At 34.1% G+C, this 22,517-nt stretch overlaps 1 protein-coding gene across 6 annotated transcripts in view; it reads left to right on the top strand.

Annotated features, from left to right (window-relative positions):
- Nucleotides 1–22,517, top strand: part of ADK (adenosine kinase) — a 516,864-nt gene that overhangs the window by 233,955 nt on the left and 260,392 nt on the right. For all 6 annotated transcript variants that reach the window (XM_060643139.3, XM_060643144.3, XM_060643142.3 and 3 more), the window contains 2 exons: nt 12,510–12,682; nt 17,145–17,253. In XM_060643139.3, the coding sequence (XP_060499122.1) occupies nt 12,510–12,682; nt 17,145–17,253 (282 nt within the window). The remainder of the gene's footprint in view (nt 1–12,509; nt 12,683–17,144; nt 17,254–22,517) is intronic.

Here is a 22,517-nt window from a genome sequence, read left to right as displayed (position 1 = left end):
AGATATTTCTGTTTTAACATCAGATTGCTGCATTTCTTTGGTGGTATCATATACTTTATAACACTGGGTTTTTGATGGTGAAAAAAACAAAAACAAAACAAAAACAAAACAAAAAAACCTAAGTACTGCACAAGAATCAGTGTGAAACAAGAAATGGGGTTGGTGGCAATCAGTCTGATTCCATGGTTTGAGAATTTTATAGTGCATGACATGTGCTAAATTGTTAGGAAATAAATAACTTACTAAGTTTTTTGGAATGAACTACTTAATAAACAGAATTTCTTTTGCCTTAGGGACACCATGATAAAATTCCTAAGATAGGAAAGGAGGCATGTGGTCTATGTCTCTACTTTCTTTCCAGTTTATAATCATTTTTGAATAATATACCCATTCTTCACAGACTAATTGATTATGTCACCTGATTCTAGATGCCTTTTCTGATCCCCTCATCTACAATTAATCTCCCTCCTGGGTCTTTTCTGTTGACATTCTGCCTTTACTATTGCTTTTAAAATTGAACTCAACTAATTCACATATTTATTTAAAGTTACCAAATAGGGGGGCGCCGGGGTGGCTCAGTCGGTTAAGTGTCCATCTTCGGCTCAGGTCATGATCTCACCATCCGTGAATTTGAGCCCTGCATCGGGCTCTGTGCTGTCAGTCCCGAGCCTGGAGCTTGCTTCGGATTCTGTCTCCCTCGCTCTCTGCCCCTCCTCCACTCATACTCTGTCTCTGTCTCTCAAAATAAATGAATAAACGTTTAAAAAAATATTTATTTATTTTTATTTTTGAGACAGAGAGAGACCTAGCATGAACAGGGAGGGGCAGAGAGAGAGGGAGACACAGAATCGGAAACAGGCTCCAGGCTCTGAGCCATCAGCCCAGAGCCCGACGCCGGGCTTGAACTCACGAACCGCGAGATCATGACCTGAGCTGAAGTCGGACGCTTAACCGACTGAGCCACCCAGGCGCCCCCCAAAAAATTTAAAGTTACCAATTAGGGCCATGTCTTTCTTTACTTTTGAGAGAGAGACAGAGACAAGAGTGCAAGTGGGGGAGGTGCAGAGAGAGAGGGAGACAAAGAATCTGAAGCAGGCTCCAGGCTCCGAGCTATCAGCACAGAGCCCAACCCGGGGCTTGAATCCACAGACTGCAAGACCATGACCTAAGCCAAATTCAGACACTCAAACAACTGAGCCACCCAGGTGCCCCAGGGCCACGGCTTTCTTGATCTCCAATTAAGTGTACTTATTTAGAGCATAGTGTGAGCCCTTTCATTCTTTGTATAAAAGAGATCTAACTGGGGCGCCTGGGTGGCTCAGTCGGTTGGGCGGCCGACTTCGGCTCAGGTCATGATCTCGCGGTCCGTGAGTTCGAGCCCCGCGTCAGGCTCTGACAGCTCGGAGCCCGGAGCCTGTTTCAGATTCTGTGTCTCCCTCTCTCTCTGACCCTTCCCCGTTCATGCTCTGTCTCTCTCTGTCTCAAAAATAAATAAACGTTAAAATTAAAAAAAAAAAAAAAGAGATCTAACTATAATAGTATCAATTACTGAACTAAATTGCATGTTTTGTTAGTCTGTTTCTAATTCTTGAAATATACTTACAAGATCATAGATTATATTATCTACATTTTAGATTTGAAAAAATTGGGATTTAGCAATGTTGGCTTACTTCACCCTGACATACCTCCCAACCATTGGCTATTCTTGTTCCCTTTCCTTTACTGCTGATTTATAGAATTAGCTTTTTGTTATCTTTCAGAAATCCTATTGAGATACTGGTTGGAGTTGCAACAAATCTAAGAATCAGTTTGGGGAGAATTGCTATTTTAAGAATATTACGTTTTGTAATCCATGCATATAGTAAAGTTCTCCATTTATATAGGTTTTCTTCCCTCCCTCAGCAAACTTTATGGTGTTTTATGTATAGGTCTTGCACACATTTTCTTAAATTTTGTCCCAGTATTGTTTCATTTTTTGATTCAATTGTAAGTGACAGTGTTTTCCTAACTTTAATTTTCAACTGTTCCTTGATAGTATGTAGAATTACATTAGATTTTTGTATATTGATACTGAAGCCTGAGACCTTGATAAACTCACTTTTTAAATCTAATGCATTTATGTAGGTTCCGTGTGATCTCATATATTCCTTAAACATGCACAGATTGGAATTCAGCCAGAGCCTCAAGAGTTAACGACTTTAGCACAGTACTCTGAAACTCTTTTTCACAGTTTCTAATCTCTAGGCTTTCCTTGAACACTTATCTCTGTACCCTCATTTCACTGAGAATACCTTGCTCTGTTTGGTTTCTTTCTCCCTGCTCCACAGTCTAGAAATTGCCTACTGGCAGAGAACCTACATGATGTAAGGGCTCACCTTGTTTCTTTTCTATCAGAGATCACAGTCCTGCTCTGCCTGTTGTCCAGTGTCTGTAAATTCTGTAGTTGTTTCCTTCTGGTTTTGTTTTGTAGTTATTCACAACACACACGTAATTCTAGACCCTGTTACTCTTTCAGGGAGGTAAAGATAGGTGTTTAAGGATGTACTATACATACGTAAACAAAGAGAAGCTGGGCAATTTGTTTTAGCTAAAAGGAACAGCATAATAAGAGGTTATAAAAAGGGTTGAATGTCTTTTCTGGAGAATCTGAAAATGTAGTGGTTGTGACTATTAGGGACACTATAATTTTCATCTTATCCTCTAGTAGATATGCATTAAATGTTTTTGACTGGATGTCAGAATGGTAAGAAACCGTTTGGTTAGGTATTGGTAATACATTGTATTTGAGATAAAGTTAGAGAAGTACTAAAATATTAACAAAACTCTTAACAAATTAAAACTTTTAAAAATTATTTTTTATCTATTTCAGCTTTCTGATGATAGCATCTTTAATTACTCAGCTAGGTTATTAAGTGCTTTGAAACAGTGAACCTGGCTTCTATTTGTTCTGTGTGTCTACTTCAGCCTAGTAAACTCTCACTTTGGATTGATGGGTTTAAATGGAAATCACTGATCAAGAGTAAAGCTCTCACATTTTGTCAGTGTCCTGATATACTAATATCATAAATAGTCAAATGTCCGCTAGTTTCCTGTGATGAAATATTCAATAATAGAACTATAACAAAATTGCTGAATATTTTATTATTTTTCATTTTTGTCTTGCAGGTTTAAGTAATATTGATTGGTAATGGAGACATTTCAATTCTTCTAAGTCCTGATTATGAAAGAATTATAAGTCAGATTTAAGCCTGGTCGTTAGTTGATTTTACCCCTTTTTCAGACTATAGTTTGAACATGTAAACTTTGATTTAATTAGGCTTAATTACATTATAATGGTTTCATTTTCAATGAATGAAGTTTGCTATTATTTTGATGGCACATCAAGTTATTTAATCTTACTAAAATTTGTTATTGGCTTTGTTTTTGTATTTTACTGCATAAAAGAGGCATCGTTGATTATTTAACCGTGCTTTCTACATGAATGAAAGTAATGTATATATCAATTCAACCACTAATGGTTGCTTCTATATATTAGCTATTGTAAATAATCCTGCTATGAACATGACACTGCAGATATCTTTTAGAGTTACTGTTTTCATTTCTGCTGGATATGTTCCCAGAATAGAATTGCTAGATCATAAGGTAGTTATATTTTTAATATTTTTTTTACTTTCCTTTTTTTTTTTTCTTTTTTTTTAAAGTAATCTCTACACCCAATGTAGACCTGGAACTCATGAGAAATCAAGAGTCGCATGTTCTCCCAACTAAGCCAGCCAGGTGCCCCCTATTTTTAATTTTTTGAAGAACTCTGAACTGTTTTCCATAGTAACTATACCAATTTACATTCCCACCATTGGTGCATAAGGGTTTCCTTTTCTCCACATCCATACCATTATTGTTTTATCTTGTCTTTTTGATGGTGGCCATTCTAACAGGCATGAGGTGATATCTCATTTTGGTTTTAATTTGCATTTCTTTAATGATTAATGATGTTGAGCATTATTTCATGTACCTATTGACCATTCATATATTTTCTTCTGAAAAATATCTATTTAGGTTCTTTGCCCATTTTATTTTTTTTTTTAAGATTTTTTTTTTTAAAGTTTATTTTTGAGAGAGAGAGCGAGCGCACAAGTGAGGCATGGGCAGAGACAGAAGGAGAGAGGGAATCCCAAGCAGACTCCATGCTGTAAGCACAGAGCCTGACGTGGGGCTCAATCCTGCAACTGTGAGTGAGATCATGACTTGAGCCAAAATCAAGAGTTGGATGCTCAACCCACTGAGCCACCCAGGTGCCCATGTCCTTTACCCATTTTAAATTTGATTATTTGAGGGCACCTGGGTGGCTCAGTCAGTTAAGCGTCTGACTTCGGCTCAGGTCATGATCTCACAGTTCATGGGTTTGAGCCCCTCATTGAGCTCTGTGCTGACAGCTCAGAGCATGGAGCCTACTTGGAATTCTGTGTCCCTCTCTCTCTCTTTCTGCCCTGCTCCCACTCACATTCTGTCTCTCTGTGTCTCTCAAAAATATTTTTAAAAAATTTTTAATAAATAAAAAATAAATTTGATTATTTGTTTTTCTGCTGTTTTGTGGGTTCTTTATATAGTTTAGATGTTAAGCCCTTATCAGATATATGGTTTGCAGATATTCTTTTCCTATTCCATAGGTTGTTTTTTCATTTTGTTGATTGTTTCTTTGCAATGCACAAAATTTTTAGTTTGATGCACTCCCACTTGTTTGTGTTTGATTTTGTTGCTTGTGCTTTAGTTGTGATTTAAAAAAAAAATTACCAAGACCTATGTCAAGGAGGTTTTTTCCTATGTTTTCTTCAGAGTTTCATGATTTCAGGTCATACATTTAAGTGTTTAATCCATTTCAAGTTAATTTTTTGAATCTTGTAAGATAGGGGTCAAGTTTCATTCTTTTTACATGTGAGTATCGTATTTTCCCAGTACCATGTATTGAAGACACTTTTTTTCCCTTGAGTGTTTTAGCTTCCTTGTCAAATATTAGTTGGCCATGTATGCTTGGGTTTATTCCTGGGTTCTTGATTCTGTTCCATTGGTCTGTGTCTGTTTTCATGCCAGTACCATGCTGTTTTAGTCCATATAACATGAAATCAGAAAATGTGATGCCTCCTGCTTTGACCTTCTTTCTCAGGATATCTTTGGATCATTTGTTCCGTATATATTTTAGGATTGTTTATTTCTGTAGAAAAGGACATTGGAATCTTGATAGGGATTACACTGAATCTATAGATGGCTTTGGTAGTATAGACGTTTTAACAATATTAATTGTCCCAATCCATGAACATAGAATATGTTTCCATTTATTTGTGTCATGTTGATTTCTTTCATGAATGTCTTGTAGTTTTAAGAGTAGAGATCTTTAACCTCCTGGATTAACTTTATTCCTAAGTATTTTATTGTTTATTTGATACTGTTATAAATGGAATTCAGTTTTTTTAAAATTTTTTTAATGTTTATTTATTTTTGAGAGAGACAGAGCATGAGCGGGGGGGCGGGGCAGAGAGAGAGAGAGAGAGAGACAGAATATGAAGCAGGCTTCAGGCTCTCAGCTGCCAGCACAGAGCCCAACGCAGGGCTTGAACCCACAGACCGCAAGATCATGACCTGAGCCGAAATTGGTCACCTAACCGACTGAGCCACCCAGGCACCCCTGGAATTCAGTTTTAAAATTCTTTTCCAGGAAATTTGTTGGTTGTTAGTGTATAAAAATTTTACTGATATTCTATCTTGTATCTTGCAACTTTACTGAATTGATTGATTAGTTCTAGCTTTTTTTTCTTTGGTTATTATTTTCTATATGTACAAAATCACATCATTTACAAATAGAGATGATTCTACTTCTTCCTTTCCAAATATGATGCCTTTATTTTTCTTGCTTGACTGCTCTAGCTAGGATTTTCAGTACTGTGTTAAAAGGAGTGGTAAGACTGGGCACTCTTGTGTTGTTCCTGATCATAGAGAAAAGCTTTCAGTCTTTCACTGTTGAGTGTATTGTTAGCTTTGGGCTTGTTATATATGGCCTTTATATTGTTGAGATGTTTTTTTATGTTTAATTTTTTAAGTGCTTTTATCATGCACAGATGTTGAATTTTGTCAAATGCTTTTTCTGTGTCTATAAAGATGATCATGATTTGTTTCTTTCATTTTGTTACTGTGATGTATCACATTGATTCACTTGTGTATGTTGAACCCTCCTTGCATCTCACTTGATCATGATGAATGATTCTTTAAACGAGGTGCTGAATTTGATTTTTTAGTATTGGTTGAGAATTTTTGCATCTGCATTCATCAGGGATATTGGCCTGCCATTTTTTGTTTTGTTCTGTTTTGGTCTTTTTTTTTCCTAGTAGATTCCTTATTTGGCTTTGTATCAGGATAATGCTTGCCTCATAAGAATAATTTGGAAGTGTTCCCTCCTCTTCAAAGTTTTGGAAGAGTTTGAGGGGGATTAATGTTAATTTTTACTTAAATCTTTGGTAAAATTCATCATTGAAATCATCTGGCCCTGGGCTTTTCTTTATTTAGATAGTTATTGTTACTGATCAGTCTCCTGGTACCTGGTGGAATTGATTTATTCAGATTTTTTATTTCTTTCCAATTCAGTCTTGGTAGGTTTTATGTTTATAAGAATTTTTTCCATTTCTTTTAGGTTGTCCAGTTGGCATATAATTGTTCATAGTAGCCTTTTATGATTCTTTTTATTTCTGTGGTATCAGTTGTAACGCCCTCTTTTTTGTTTATAATTTTGATGATTTGTGTTCTCTCTTTTTCTCCCCCCTTTGGTTAGTCTGGCTAAGAATTGTGAATTTTCCTTATCTTTTCAAAGAATCAGCTTTAGTGTGGTTAATCTTTTCTATTATTTTCTGTTCTGTATTTCATTTATGTTAGTTCTAATCTGTGTTATTTCCTTCATCTACCTTTGGGATGTTTGTTCTTTTTCTAGTTTCATAAGGTGTAGTATTAGATTGTTTATTTAGAATCTTTCTTATTCATTAATACAAGCAGTTATTAGTATAAACTTACCTGTTAGAATTGCTTTGCTGCATCCCCTAAGTTCTGGTATGTTGTTTTTCCATTTTCATTTGGCTCAAGAAAAAATTTTTTTATTCCCCCTTTAATTTCTTCTTTTATCCATTGTATTTTCAAGAGAGTGTCATTTAATTTCCAGATATTCATGAATTTCCAGATTTCCTCTTGTTATTGATTTCTAGTTTCATGCCATTTTGGTCAAAGAAGATACTTGGTATGATTTCAGTCTTGTTGAATTTGCTAAGACTTGTTTTGTGGTCTAACATATGAACTATCCTAGAAAACACTGTATATACCCTTGAAAAGCATGTGTATTCTGCTGTTTCTTCAATATAATGTTCTATATATGTCTGTTAGATCCATTTGTTCTATGGTTTTATTGTAATCTGCTGCTTCCTTATTGATTCTCTGGATGGTCTATCCATTGTTGAAAGTGGGGTATTAAAATCCCCAACTATTATTGTATTGCTTGTCATTTCTCCATTTAGCTGTTGTTGTTTTTTTCTCATATATTTAGGTGCTGCAATGTTGGGTCCATAAATATTTACAATTGTTAAAACTTATGGATGGATTGACTACTTTTTTATTATATAATGACTTTCTTTGCCTTTTTTTTTTTTTACGATTGCTAGTTTAAAATCTGTTTTGTCTGATATCAGCATAGCTACCCCTGCTTTACCGTTTCCTTGAATGTCTTTTTCCATCCCTTCACTCACTATAGGAAGTGAGTCTCCCATAGTCAGCATCTTAGATGGATCTTTTTTTTTTTTTTTTTCCAGACATCCTGTGTCCTTAGATGGGAGAATTTAATCTGTTTATGTTTAAAGTACATTAGTATTCCCCTCACCCCTAGTCCACAGTTTCAGTTACCTGTGGTCAACCATGTTCTGGAAGCAAATAATCCTCCTCCTGTCATATCATCAAGATATCAACAGTAACATAATTCCATGTGTCACAGTGCCTGTTATTCACCTTACTTAATCTCATGTAGGCATTTTATCATCTTTCATCATCCCAAGAAGAAGAATGAGTAAAATGCAATAATATATTTTGAGAGAGAGATATTCACATAACTATTGCTACAGTATATTGTTATAATTTTTCTATTTCATTGTTAGTTACTGTTAATCTCTTGCTGAGTCTAATTTATAAATTAGTGTTTATCATGGATATGTATGTATAGGAAAAATCATAATATATGTAGGGATCAGTACTATCTGCAGTTTTGGGCATCCACCAGGGATCTGGGAACATACACTCTGCAGATAAGGGGAGACTACTATAATTATTTATAGTTAAGGACTTACTGTTGGCATTTTTGTTCATTGTTCCTTGATTGTTTTGTAGATATGTTGTCCCTTATTTCTTACCCTGCTGTCTTTTTTCATGTTTTGATGTCTTTCGGTAACAGTATACTTTTGCTTTTTTATCATGTTATTTTGTGTAGTTGCTACAAGTTTTCCCCTTGTGGTTACAAAGAGGCTTATATAAAATATGTTAAAATTATAATGCCCTATTTTAAGCTGATAACAACTTCACTTCATTAGAATTGCTAAATTGTACACTTCTCCTCCCTGCACACTTTAGGTTATTGCTATCACAATTTACATATCTTTATATTGTGTAAGTAATAACAGATTATTGTGTTTATGGTTATTTTTACTACATTCATTTTTTTAAACTTAAACTGAAGTTGAAGTTGTTAAGTAAATTATGCACCACAATTACCATATTACAGAATCTAACTTTGATGGCATAGCTACCATTTCCAGTGAGTTTTATGCTACCTCCTTATGTTATTATGATGTTAATTAGCATCCTTTCCACTCAATGAACTCCATTTAGCATTTCTTATAAGCTAGGTCTAGTGGTAATGAACTTCTTCAGCTTTTGTTTCTTTGGGGGAAAAGTCTTTATCCCTCCATTTCTGATGCACAGCTTTGCTGGATACAGAAATCTTGGTCAACAGGTTTTTTTTTTCTTTTAATATTTTGGAGGTTTCATCTCATTTTCTCCTGGCCTGCAAAGTTTCTGTTGAGAAATCCACCCATAATCATATGCGCTTTTTCTTGTATATAACTTGTCTCTTTTGCAGCTTTTAAAATTCTTTATTTGTCTTTTGACAACTTAATTATAACTTAATTATAATGTGTCTCAGTATAGCCCTATTTGGATTCAGCCTGTTTGGGTCTTTTTGGGCCTCGTGGATCTGAATATCTATTTCTATATCTAGGGTCAGGAAGTTTTCAGCCATTTATTGCTTGAAGTATACTTTCTGTCCTTTTCCTGTTCTCCTTCTGGAATTCCCATAATTCAAATATTTTTTTTTCATTGTGTCCCATAAGTTCTGTAAGCTCTCTTCACTCTTTTTCATTCTTTTTTTTTCTTTTTGCTCCTCTGAGTGAATAATTTCAAATGGTCTGTTCTCCAATATTTTTGGTTTTTGTTCCTTTATATTAGTACATTGAAAAGTAATAGTATGTTGAAAGTTATTTGCGTTTTTCCTATGGGGTTATGTTACAATTTGATATTTTCTTTAATTTCTTTGATTCTGTTGTATTCAACTTTATCATTTTTTTCCAAATGAATTTCAAATTCAAATTGAATTACATTTTCAAGAATGTATAATTTTAACATTTCAAAAGGCCACTCTATGTATAGTGTCACATTCAGAAGAGTCTTTCTTCTGTTTCTATTTCTTTTTTCCATTCCCACTCACCCTGATAGAAAACCATTTTCTTTAGTTTATGGTTTGTTCTTCCTGGTTTTCTTTTTCACAAAATAAGCAAACTTAAAATTATATGTAAATTCTAAAAGAGTATGTGTATATACTAAAAGGATATGCAGTAAAATCTTGGTTTTAGAGCATAATTCATTCTGGAAATATGCTTGTAATCCAAAGCACTTGTATATCAAAGGAAGTTTCCCCATAGGAAATAATGGAAACTCAGATGATTCGTTCCACAACCCCAAAATAGTCATATAAAAATGATTACAGTACTGTAATATAATACAAAATGATAAAATACATAACGTAAAAAATAAACAAATTAACTTGCCCTTACTTTTGAAAACCTTCGTGGCTGGTGTGAGGGAGACAAGAGAGAGGAGGGTTATCGTGCAGGATGACTTTCACTATCACTAACAGAATCACTGCTGTCTATTGGCTCAATGGAATCGATTTCTTTTCATGCAACTTTAACAAGGAACCTATCCAATGACACTTGCTTTTGCCTCCTTTTAAGGATTTCATGGAAATGTGACATTGCATTGTTGTTAAACAGATTCATTGCTTGCACTGCTACAGCTTTATTCAGGTGGTTCTTTCCTACAAAATTTTGCAGTTTCCCACATTTTACACATCTCCCTAATCTCATTTGAAGTAAGGGATTCCTCTGCCTTTTTCTCCTCTTCCTCTGTAGATGAGATCTCCTCCATAACCTCTTGCTGTTCTTTGCGATTCAGATCCATCAGTTCGTACTTCTCAATGATTTCCTTCTTAATTTCCACCATAATCATCTCCTTCTTCTTACTGCCTTTCTTTTCAACCTTCTTGTGCATGGGGGCCATTGTATACATTTGCACAGATGTTGACTACAGTACAGTATCAATAGACTCTTGTGATATCCTATATTTAGTGTAACTAGCAATAAGGCAGCAGAGGAAAGCATTCCTAAGCATTCAAAGCATTCCTAAGCTTAGTCTTGTATGGAAAAGCAAAGGACTGTCTGTAGGTGCTTTGAAGTGACAAAAAGAGTGTGAGTTGCGAGCACCTTCCATCGTCCTGAAAGGTCACTGATTTCTGCCACACTCCATGGCCTGAAACTGAGCATCGGAATATGGGAGACAGTCACCCACAATCCCACAGTGAAGGGGGGAGAGAGAGAGAGAGAGAGAGAGAGAGAGAGAGAGAGAGAGAGAGAGAAAAGAACCATTGGCTCAGTTGTGATCATGTGAGGTTTGGCATCACATACTGTTCATCTTGCAGAACACTCACAGAACAAGTTATTCACAATCCAAGGTTTTCACTGTATATGATTTTAGTTCTCACTGTCTCTTAAAACATACATATACACATACAGACCCACACTTTTGAACTCTGCTCTTTTTTTTTTAATGTTTATTTTCAAGAGAGAGAGAATGTGTGTGAATGGGGGGTGGGGGGGAGGGGTAGAGACAGAGAATGACAACCCCAAACAGGCTCTGCATTGTCAGCACAGAGCCTGGCATGGGGCTGGAACTCATGAACCATGAGATTATGACCTGTGTTGAAGTTGGGCACTTAACTGACTGAGCCACCTAGCTGCCCCTGAACTCTGCTCTTTTTTTTTTAAATATTCACAAAATATCCTGGCAGTTACTCCATATAGATGGATTACTCTGCATAGCTTTTCCTTGTTTGGTTATTTTTTAAGTTGCTGTATGGTGTTCCATTGAGAGGATTTATCAGTTTATTTAACCAGTTTTGTATGGATGGGCATTTAGCTTATTTCTCACATCTTGGCATTACAAGTGATGTCTGAAAGAGTACTTATGCGTATGTTGTTTCATATTATACATGCATTTGTTTTATACTTCAAATATTTGGCAATGTGTAAAATTTTACTGTCTTGACTTTGTACATGGGATTTTTTGTTTATATTGGTGTTAGAAACAAAATAGATGGCAGTGTTAAAATAGATACTATAAGTATTAGAAAAATCAGGAATTTGAGCTAATTATGAAAGATGACAGTTCATATCAGTGGAAAACATATATTTTAAAAGCAATCCATTGTCATTTTATGGCAAGGAAATTAAAGTTAGAGACTACTGAAACTGAGATATTAGAATTTTTAACACTAGTTTTGAATTTTTAAAACAATTAGACTTAATCATAGTTTAGCTTAATTTATATATGAATTAAGTATGAAAATAATAGTGACCGCAGCTAATATATATCTTTTACTATGTACTGGGTAATGTGCTCAACAATGCATAAACTTAAGTTGTTTATTTGTCATGAGGTGTACCTATAATTATTTTTCCATTTATAGGTGAGGAAAATGAGGTAAAGAAATGCTAAGTGACGAGCTCTTACTTAGACAGGTAGTAAATAGCAGAAGCAAGATTTGAATCCAGATAGTCTTCATTATAGGGCCTGGGCTTTTAATGACAATGCTACTATACTTCTATTGGGACTCACTATTACTTTTCTATATCAAGTTAGCACTGACCGAAAATCTTTATGACTTTAGATTCTGAGTTCTTAACTACTGTGTTCTATTTTTTCCCTAAAAGTAGTATAAGATATTATGTGGTTGTTACATCACATTTATCATAAGCATTAGTACAGGATTGGAATTCCATTCATAACAGCCACAGCATCTAACAGAGCATCCCTTCTATGCCACCATTCTATGTGTACCATATTTTTGAGCCATTAAAATTATTTATGTTCCTGTTTTTCAGTGGATGATTCAGCAGCCACACAAAGCAGCAACATTTTTTGGATGCATTGGGATAGATAGATTTGGAGAGATCTTGAAGAAGAAAGCTGCTGAAGCCCATGTGGATGCTCATTACTATGAGCAAAATGAGCAAACAACAGGAACTTGTGCTGTGTGCATCACTGGTGACAACAGGTCAGTGTAATTCCAAGGGAAGGTTTGTACTAATTAGATATTTAAACAATAGTAAAATCTGAATTCCAATCTGAATTTGGAATTTAGATCTCATGAAACTTGAATGTTTTAATAACTCTTCTTCCTTGGGGCACCTGGGTGGCTCAGTCGGTTAAGCCTCCAACTTCAGCTCAGGTCATGATCTTGCGGTTTGTGAGTTTGAGCCCCGCATTGGGTTCTGTGCTGACAGGTCAGAGCCTGGAGCCTGCTTCACTTTTGTCTCCCTCTCTCTCTCTGCCCTTCCCCCGCTCACGCTCTGACTCTCTCTCAAAAATAAATAAACATTTAAAAAAAAAAACAACTGTTCTTCCTTATATCATTTTCTTTAAAAAAAAATGATCCTTATTGTACCTGCTTTTGTATTCACGAGGAATATAGAATGAAAAATTTTTTAAGTTTATTTATTTATTTTGAAAGAGAGAGAGAGCATGAGCAGGGGAGGGGCAGAGAGGGAGGAGCAGAGAGAGAGAGAACCCCAAGCAGGCCATACACTGCCAGCATAGAGCCTAATGCAGGGCTTGAACCCACAAACTGTGAGATCATGACCTGAGTGGAAGTCAAGAGTCTGAAGCTCAACCCAGTGAGCCACCCAGGCACCCCCGGAATGAAATTTTTGAGACTATCAATTTCAGTCTCTAATTTTTATAATTAAGATCAGAAAAGGAAAATAAGGAAAACATTTCATTTAATGTCTTGTAGCTAGTTTCTTGCTGAAACTGGGATGAAAAGAATGAATGATCTTTTCACCATATCCTTAGATTGGAATATTCAGATACATAGACATATAGACACATGTATTTTGCAACATATATAAAATACTCCATTATATCCAGTGTCCTACGAACTAGGTCATCTAAAGCATTTCTGGCAAACAGTCATCTATCCATATCAAACAACTTCAGTCATGGATAACGCACCACTCAGAAAACAATCCATTACATTTTTATGCAACTTTTTAGAAAATTCTTCTTTCTATGAACTTGAAATAGATCTCTCAGGAACTTCCCATACATTAGTTGTATTCCTGCCTTTTGCAGCTACACAGAGGCTTTTCTTCAGTATATCCTTGCATTATTACCATATTGCTCATCAGCATCTTTTCTCTCCTTTGCAAGGGAAAAGCAAAATAACTTCTCTAGCTGTTATATTCTTAAAATCAGCAACAATGATCTCTTTTTAAATAATGATTTACTAGAAATTTTACTTTCCTTATACCTAGAAATATTTAGTGTGTCCTCCTACATTCCCTGTCTCCTTTCTTACCCTTCTTTCCCTCCTTTCTTATTTGCTGCTTGTCTTCCTATATTTCCTCCCTTCTCTCTTCTCTTTGCTCCCTTCTTCCACTTTCTTACCTTTGGTTGTTTTCTGTTTGTTTGTTTGTTTGTTGTTTGTGTATTCCTTGATCTTTAGCAAATGTATGTGAAGGACCTGACAGTTTTATGTCCAGTAGTTATTGAATAACTAAAAATATAACTTTTTAAAAACAATTAGGGTCCCAAAGCCATGTTTAAACTTTTCCTATAATTTTATTTTTTGTGTGTAGGAGAACTTGATCATTTTAAGGTTTTAAGAAATAAAACCATTTATTGTTCAAACATTGAAATATACTTATTTATACTTTTTCCCTTTTCAGTTTTCCTAAAGACAACTTTAATATGCAGATACAGTTTTCTCATTAGTGAAAAATAGGTCAGATTTTGCCTTTGATACCACTTGGGGTAGTATAAAATTGCTGAATTGTTTTTGTATGCTAAATTGGTATTTTAAAGAGCAGTTATGATCATATTAGCTCTCCCAGATGTCAAAAGCTTAATTAATATACTAATATTATGGTTATGGTGATCAGTAATGTTCAGATGATGTTAGAAGTGAAAAACTAGGGGGAAACTCTCACTATCAAACTTATTATCAACTAAATTGTAGAACCTAATATGTTTAGATAAATTGTTTTAGATAGGGCTGGTCACTCTTAATATCACTATCCAAAACCCAGGAACCAAAGAATTTGGATAATGCAATATTCTTCTTTATTCATGTTCTCATTCTCCAAACTCTGAACCATAGTCACTTGGATAGTGAGAGTACTTATATTTTAGAGAAATAGTGTAGTTTACTATCAAAGAGTAATTTTATTATCAAAATAGAAGTTAGTAACTGGTACCACAAGTGTTTGCTTTTTATTTTTATGTATAATTATTTCTGTCAAAATTTTGCTAAAGTCATGACTACTAGAATATGTTTTAGGAGTGCCTGGGTGGTTAGTTAAGCAGTCAGTTAAGTGTCCGACTCTTGGCTTCAACTCAGGTAATAATCTCACAGTTTGTGAGATCAAGCCTGGTGTTAGACTCTGCATTGACAGTACAGAACCTGCTTGGGATTCTCTTTCTCCCTCTCTCTCTGCCCTCCTGCTTATGTGAGTGCATGCTCTCTCCCTGTTGAATAAACTTAAAAAAATAAGTTTATTATTTTAGAGAGAGAGTGAGAGAGAGACAATGCAAGCAGGGAAGAGGCAGAGAGAGAGGGAGAGAGAGAGGATACCAAGCAGGCTTCACACTGTCAGCGCAGAGCCTGACATGGGCTCGAACCCATGAACCATAAGATCATGACCTGAGCCGAAACCAAGAGTCAGATGCTTAACTGACTGAGCCACCCAGGTGCCTCTAAAATAAAATATTTTTTATAAATTGGGCCTAATTATTCTTAACTTTGTAATATAGTAATATTTGCATATAAATATATTGATTCATACTGTTATTATTTTTAATCATTTAATCGGGCATAAATTAGAATTGTGTATCCTGAAGTAGTCAATTGGCATATGGATGAGTAGAAATATGTTTTGGATGGGAATTAGTTTTTTTTTCCTTAGCAGAAGAACCAACCATTTTATAAAAATCTCAAGTGATGAAATGATATGTCTATTTTTTTTAACCATAACTGTTCCCTTGTGAGAGTGAAAAAAATGGCAAGTTATTTTCTAATTCCAGAGTCAGAATGAGGAAGAAAATATTTTTATTGATTTGTATTTAACATAAATAATTATTCTATTAACTGTATTTGTTGTACAATAACCAAAATTACTCTCTGGCACTTGTAGCAAGATTTTAAATGCAGTGTCCTGCTTAGATTCTTCAGCTGCAAAACTGGACCAGTATAGGGAGTTTTCGTCTAGAGAAATTAATTTGAATTTACTCCAATCTTTAAAATGTATTGGTTTGCAAATTAATATGTCATAGTAAATAGGGCCTACATTTATATGTGTGTTTTGTGAAATTAATCCCATACCTGGCTTTTAAAGCATTAGGTTAAATAATGTATATAACATGTTGATAGTTAAAAACTGAAGTTTTTGTATATATGTACATATGTTCATATGTCTTTTTTTGCATAACAACATAGTTTAATTTCCTAACTGCATTTTAAACCATTAAAATATAGGAAATGGATAATGTTATCATTTCAGTACCAAAGGAAACAAATTCCAGTTTTTCAAAATAGGTGGTATTAAAACAAGGATCAGTATCTCTATTTATCTCAAAGGTAACAGAGAAGTCTCAAAAAGTGCTCAAAACTAATTTTATTTACATTTATAAAATCAATGTGTAGCAATTAAAAAATTAAGAATTATGGGAATGAAAGCTGGTGCAGCCACTCTTGAAAGCAGTATGGAGGTTCCTCAAAAAACTAAAAACAGAACTACCCTACGACCCAGCAATTGCACTACTAGGCATTTGTCCAAGGGATACAGGTGTGCTGTTTCAAAGGGACACATGCACCCCAATGTTTATAGCAGCACTATCTACAATAGCCAAAGTATGGAAAGAGCCCAAATGTCCATCGATGGATGAATGGATAAAGAAGATGTGGCGTATATATACACACACACACACACACACACACACACACACACACACACACACAATGGAGTATTACTCAGCAATCAAAAACAATGAAATCTTGCCATTTGCAACTACGTGGATGGAGCTGGAAGGTATTATGCTGAGTGAAATTAGGCAGAGAAAGACAAAAATCATATGACTTCATTCATATGAGGACCTTTAAGAGACAAAACAGATGAACATAAGGGAAGGGAAACAAAAATAATATAAAAACGGAGGGGGACAAAACAGAAAGGACTCATAAATATGGAGAACAAACTGAGGGTTACTGGGACGGTTGTGGGAGGGGGGATGAGCTAAATGGATAAGGGGCACTAAGGAATCTACTCCTGAAATCATTGTTGCACTATATGCTAGCTAATTTGGGATGTAAATTAAAAAAAAAAATTTAAAAAAAATTAAAAAAATTAACAATTAAAATGTAAACCAAAATTTGCAAAATGTGTTGTTAATTAATTTTATAGAAGTACATGACAACTTTAACTATCGTATTACAGCCTAATTGCTTTTTGTTGTTGTCTTAGGTCCCTTGTAGCTAATCTTGCTGCTGCCAATTGTTATAAAAAGGAAAAACATCTTGATATGGAGAAAAACTGGACATTGGTACAAAAAGCAAGAGTTTATTATATAGCAGTAAGTATTTACCTAATTCAAATTTCTGGTACATATTTACACTGTTAAGTATAGTTTTTTAGTGGATATACGTTTTTAAATAATTGTCTTTTACTTATCCTGCAAATTATTAGCCCATGTCAATGCATATATCGGAATCATTATTATAAATACAGAATAGAAACATGATCATTCCATGGTAACATTATTTGTATTACTTACATTCAAGTCTACCTCCTTTTGGATACATTATACATAGATGTGTCTTAGGTAAGTATCAAATTCCATATTAAATCAGTTTCTTAAGATCTTTTGAAGTAATTCTAAAAATTTACATTTTATATTTTCAGGCTGCTTGTTGCGAATGATGCATGCATTGTGTGGGAAAATAGTAGTAGTATAAATATTCACTGCAAACAGAGCTTATTTGCCTAAAAAAATCTTAATTGCTGTTTATTCCATAGTAATTACTATGACATGTTTTAATTTAATATTTCAGAAACATTGATCGTGACAAATCTCTTAAATCTGGGAATAAGGGCAGCATGTAATTGGAATTATTAAATATTCTGACATAAAAATAATTGGTTAAGAGTTCATTTCTAAAATAAGATGGTACTAAAATTTCCCTGAATTAATCACCCCATGAATACCTTGTTTTTATTTAATATGAGTTAAATGTGCCTGATCACAAATAAGTAGATACCTACGAGAAATTAGAAGTACCTCATATGCATATAATATATGGTTTTGGTATAACAGCTGCTGCCATTCACTACCTGAGCTGTGAAACAGCTGCAAAGACGTGTAAAAAATTGATTATCCAGTAGTAACATGTTTATTGAAAATATAATTATTTCTTTCAGTCTAGTGTTAATGTCTCCTACAACATGTTTATGTTCACTGCTTTAGGCTTTACAAGGTTATTATTGATTCCTCTATAAGGCAAATCGTACCCCTTTATAATGTCAAGTAAATTCTTACGTTGAGAGGATTATATACAGGATGTTAGCTCTTTTGACAGTGTGTGAGAAAACATTTCAAAAATTAAGAAATTTTCCCTCTTCATTATCTTCTATTTTATTTTTCTAAAGGGCCTCATTTTTTTGTTACTATCTTGGGTGCCTGTTTTGTAGTGTGGTTCTTGAAGGGGAATTTATATGCTATTTCAAACCATCATGCATTTGAAAATCTGATTTTCATAGAACACCTGGTTTAAAATTTGGCATTATTTATGTTATTTATATTGGCTGTTAAGTATGATAATACATTATGGTGGAAAACTACATTTAGCAAATAATTATAATTCTATTTTGATATAAGCAATTGGACTCCAAATTATGAGTGGAAACACTCAGTCTTAAACAGTTATGTATATTTAACATAGGCCAAGCTTGGATGAATGGAATTTTTATGGTAGTATAGACCCAACTTGCAAACAACTTAGAGTTTTTAATAATTATGTACCATAGTGCATGTAGCCAACTTTGGGCAAATTCAAATTTTTATAATATTAACAATTTATATAAGTCCAAGTTTATATAAAATGTAGAGCGCTCAGTTTGGGTCAAATTAATAAAGAAGATTGAATTATTTTTAAAACTTGTTAAAAATAAACAGCCAGAAACAAATACCAAAAATGGATTCCGGTTGATATCTCTGAGCTGTTAGCCCTTAGTTTCTATTTCAGCAATTTTGTAAAAGGAATGCTGTTTTACATTGCCAGGCAAGTTGATAGTTTGCTGAGAGTTTGGCTATTTTAAAATAGTTCTGAAAATATAAGAGTCATAAGGGATACCTGGGATGCTGTATATTCTACAACTATTTTGTTTTTTACTGTTTGTTTATAAATGTTTATTTTTAAGAAAGATAGCATGAGTGGGGGAGGAGCAGAGAGAGAAGGGGCACAAAGGATCCAAAGCAGGCTCCACGCTGACAGCAGAGAGCCCGATGTGGGGCTTGAATTCACAAACCGTGAGATCATGACCCAAGCCAAAGTCAGAAACTTGACTGAGCCATCCAGGTGCCCCTGTTTATTTATTTTTGAGGGGGTGGCAGAGAGGGAGACAGAATCCCAAGCCTGCTCCATGCCGCCATTGCAGAGCCCGACACAGGGCTTGAACTCCCAAATGGTGAGATCATGACCTGAGCTGAAACCAAGAGTCAGACACTGAACCTACAGAGCCATCCAGGCGCCCCTCTACAACTATTTATTTTGATATTAACTAAGTACATAATGCTTATTCATTAAAATCTGTGAAATCTCTTCTGAAATGTAATGTTATGTGTACAAAGACATTCTGCATTTCTTTTATTATTTTTTAAATTAATTAATTTTTTAAGTTTCAGTTATTATTTAAATCCTAGTTAGTTAACATACGGTGTAATATTAGTTTCAGGAGTAGAATTTAGTGATTCATCACTTAAATATAACACCTCTGCAGTTCTTTTAATCCTTTAGTTTCCTTCAAGGTCCAGACATCCAGGATAGTCTTTTCCTAGCATATCCTCAAACCACAAGTTTAGATTGAGTAGATACATCTATACTTATTTCAACAAATTAGGTGGGCTCCTCCATATTGGTTCTGTAGGGTCAGCAGTCTTCTCACATTGTCATTATAAATAGCTGAGGTTTAACAAGTTGAAATTCTGGGAACTCTTTCATTTCAAAATTTCTTGGCCTGAGGAAGCAGCTCAGTGTATCTATTCAACGAATTTCCATAATTAAGACATCTATGTGCATTATGTAAAATAAACCAGATCTACATACTCGGCTCTTCTTTCCACTATTCCATAAATAAATAATGCTCATGAGCATTAAGAAAACCCAAAACCTTGATTGTCTTTTTCTTCACATAATTCAGTGAACTTAACAATGCAGAGTTCACATCAGAAACTTCACTGATAAAAGCTAAAATGGAATACGCATATACCAACATTTTCTTTTGGTTTAAGTAAGTGTTTACATCTTTTTTTTTAACCTTCGTAGGAAGTGTTCCATTTATGGCATGTAAACTCAGTTTTTCCATGTTTAAACCAAATTCCTCAGTTCTTTCCTAGTATGTGATAAGGGATTACAGTTATGGTGACAGTTAATTATATTTTTGAAAATGTAAATTCCAGGTGCTGTTCACCTTAACATCATATTCTCTTGCAAGAAATACTTCTTACAATAGCCTTTTTAAGGCTATGATATTTAGGAAAGATTTATGAAAAAAATTAGGAAATTGGAGCTATTCATTTTTCTAAACTATGGATTTCCTTTTTAAAACAATATTAATGTTATGAAAAATGAGAAAATTAGCCCACAGCATTTTATCCTGTTCTTGATTTTTTATACTTATATTTTTATTTTATTTTTGCATTTTTAGTGTTTTAATATTTGCATTCTATTCTATAGCCATAATACTTACAGTCTTGTTTCTATATTTAAATGAGTTAAATGCTCAACCACCACCAAGTATTTTACTCCATCCTCCTATTTCTTTATTGTTTATTTTGATATCCCTCATTTGGCTGCATTTTGTCATTTTTATCCCAAGGAAGGACTCAGAGCTTCTCTCTCTCCTTGAGATTTTATTTACTTCTTACTGCTTTATATAAAAATGACAACTTATTTGGTGTAATACAAAGTACTTCTTTGTAGATATTGCTTTATTTCCTAGCACTTTCTATGGGAAACCTGAGTCCAGGTTGGTTTTTATTTCTGTTCTTTATTATTTCCTTATTTTTGCTTACTTTAGATTTAATTTGCTCCTCTTCTACTCTTCATCCTTCATCCTCACCCCCCATTCGTACTCCATCTTTGCTTTCTTTCTCAAGGTGGAAGCATAATTTATTGATTTGAGACTTTTTGCTTTAGACCTTTAGTGCTATAAAATTTCTCTGTGAGTATTGATTTGGCTGCCTCCCACAAATTTTGATATGTCATGTTTTCATTTTCATTCAGCTTGTAAAACTTTCTACTTTCTCTTTTACTTTCTTCCTTGACTTGAATTATTTAGAAGCATATTGTTTATTTTCTAAATATGGATATTTCCCAGAGATCTTCCTTTTACTACTATTATGGATTTGTATATTCCTCTTTGCATTTCTATCAGATTTTTCTTCAATGTGTTTGAAGCTCTGTTATTAGGTCCATAAGGATGTAGGGTTAATTATATAACCCATTTATTATTTGAAACATTTAATCCTGGTATTATACTTTGTCCCCACTAATTATTCTGTCTGATACTCTGATATTAATATAGCCAATTCAACTTTTTTTTTACTATTAATATCTTGGTATATCTTTTTCTACCCTTTTGCTAATAATCTATTTTGTGTCTTTATTTTTTAAGTGCATCTTTTGCGGTGCCTGGGTGGCTCAATTGGTTAAATGCCCGGCTCTTCATCTTGGTTCAGGTTATGATCTCACAGTTCCTGAGTTCAAGCCCCATGTCGAATTCTCTTTCCCTCTCTCTCTACCCCTCCCCTGCTCACACCCTCTCTTACTCTCTCTCAAAATAAATAAATAAACTTAAAAAAAATAAAGTGCATCTCTTGTAGACAAGATTTTGTTGGATCCTATTTTTTTATCCAGCCTAAAAATGTCTGTCTTTTAATTGGGATGTTTATACCATTCCCATGTAATATGATTATTGATATGATTAGATTTAAGTTCATCATCTTGGTGTTTGTCTTCTGTTTGTCTACTTTGTCCTTCATTCTATTTTTTTTCTGTCCTGCTTTCTTTTAAGTTAATCCAGTATTTTTATTTCCATCATTGGGTTAATATCTCTTACTCTTTATTTATTTATTTTTTATTTTAGTGACTGCATTAGGGCTGATAGTATACATCTTCAACTCATTACTATCTGTGTTCATTTTTTTTTTTTTTTTAATTAAGTAAGCTTTGTGTCCAGTGTGGGGCTTGCACTCACGACACTGGGATCAAGAGTCAAATGCTCTCCTGACTGAGCCGTGTCTTCCTTCAAATAATACTATATCCTGTCACATATAGTATAAAAACCTTACAATAGTAGACTTCAGTTTCACCTCTCCCAAGTCTTTATGTTATCACTGTCATGCATTTTCCTTTTTTAATATTTTAATTGTTTTTTTAACATAGCTTTACTAATATATAATTGACATACCATGAACAGACAAATTTTATTTTTATTCATGTTATAAACAGTGTAACATTATTTTTGTTTAAATTGTCAAATATCTTTTAAAGAGATTTCAATAATTTAAAAAACCTATTTATTCATTTAATTACCACTTCCAGTTCTCTTTATTCTTTT

This window comes from Panthera onca, chromosome D2 (genome assembly GCF_046562875.1).
Source record: "Panthera onca isolate mPanOnc1 chromosome D2, mPanOnc1 haplotype 2, whole genome shotgun sequence".
Lineage (NCBI taxonomy): Eukaryota > Metazoa > Chordata > Mammalia > Carnivora > Felidae > Panthera > Panthera onca.
This window is presented reverse-complemented; position numbering and strand designations above follow the sequence as displayed.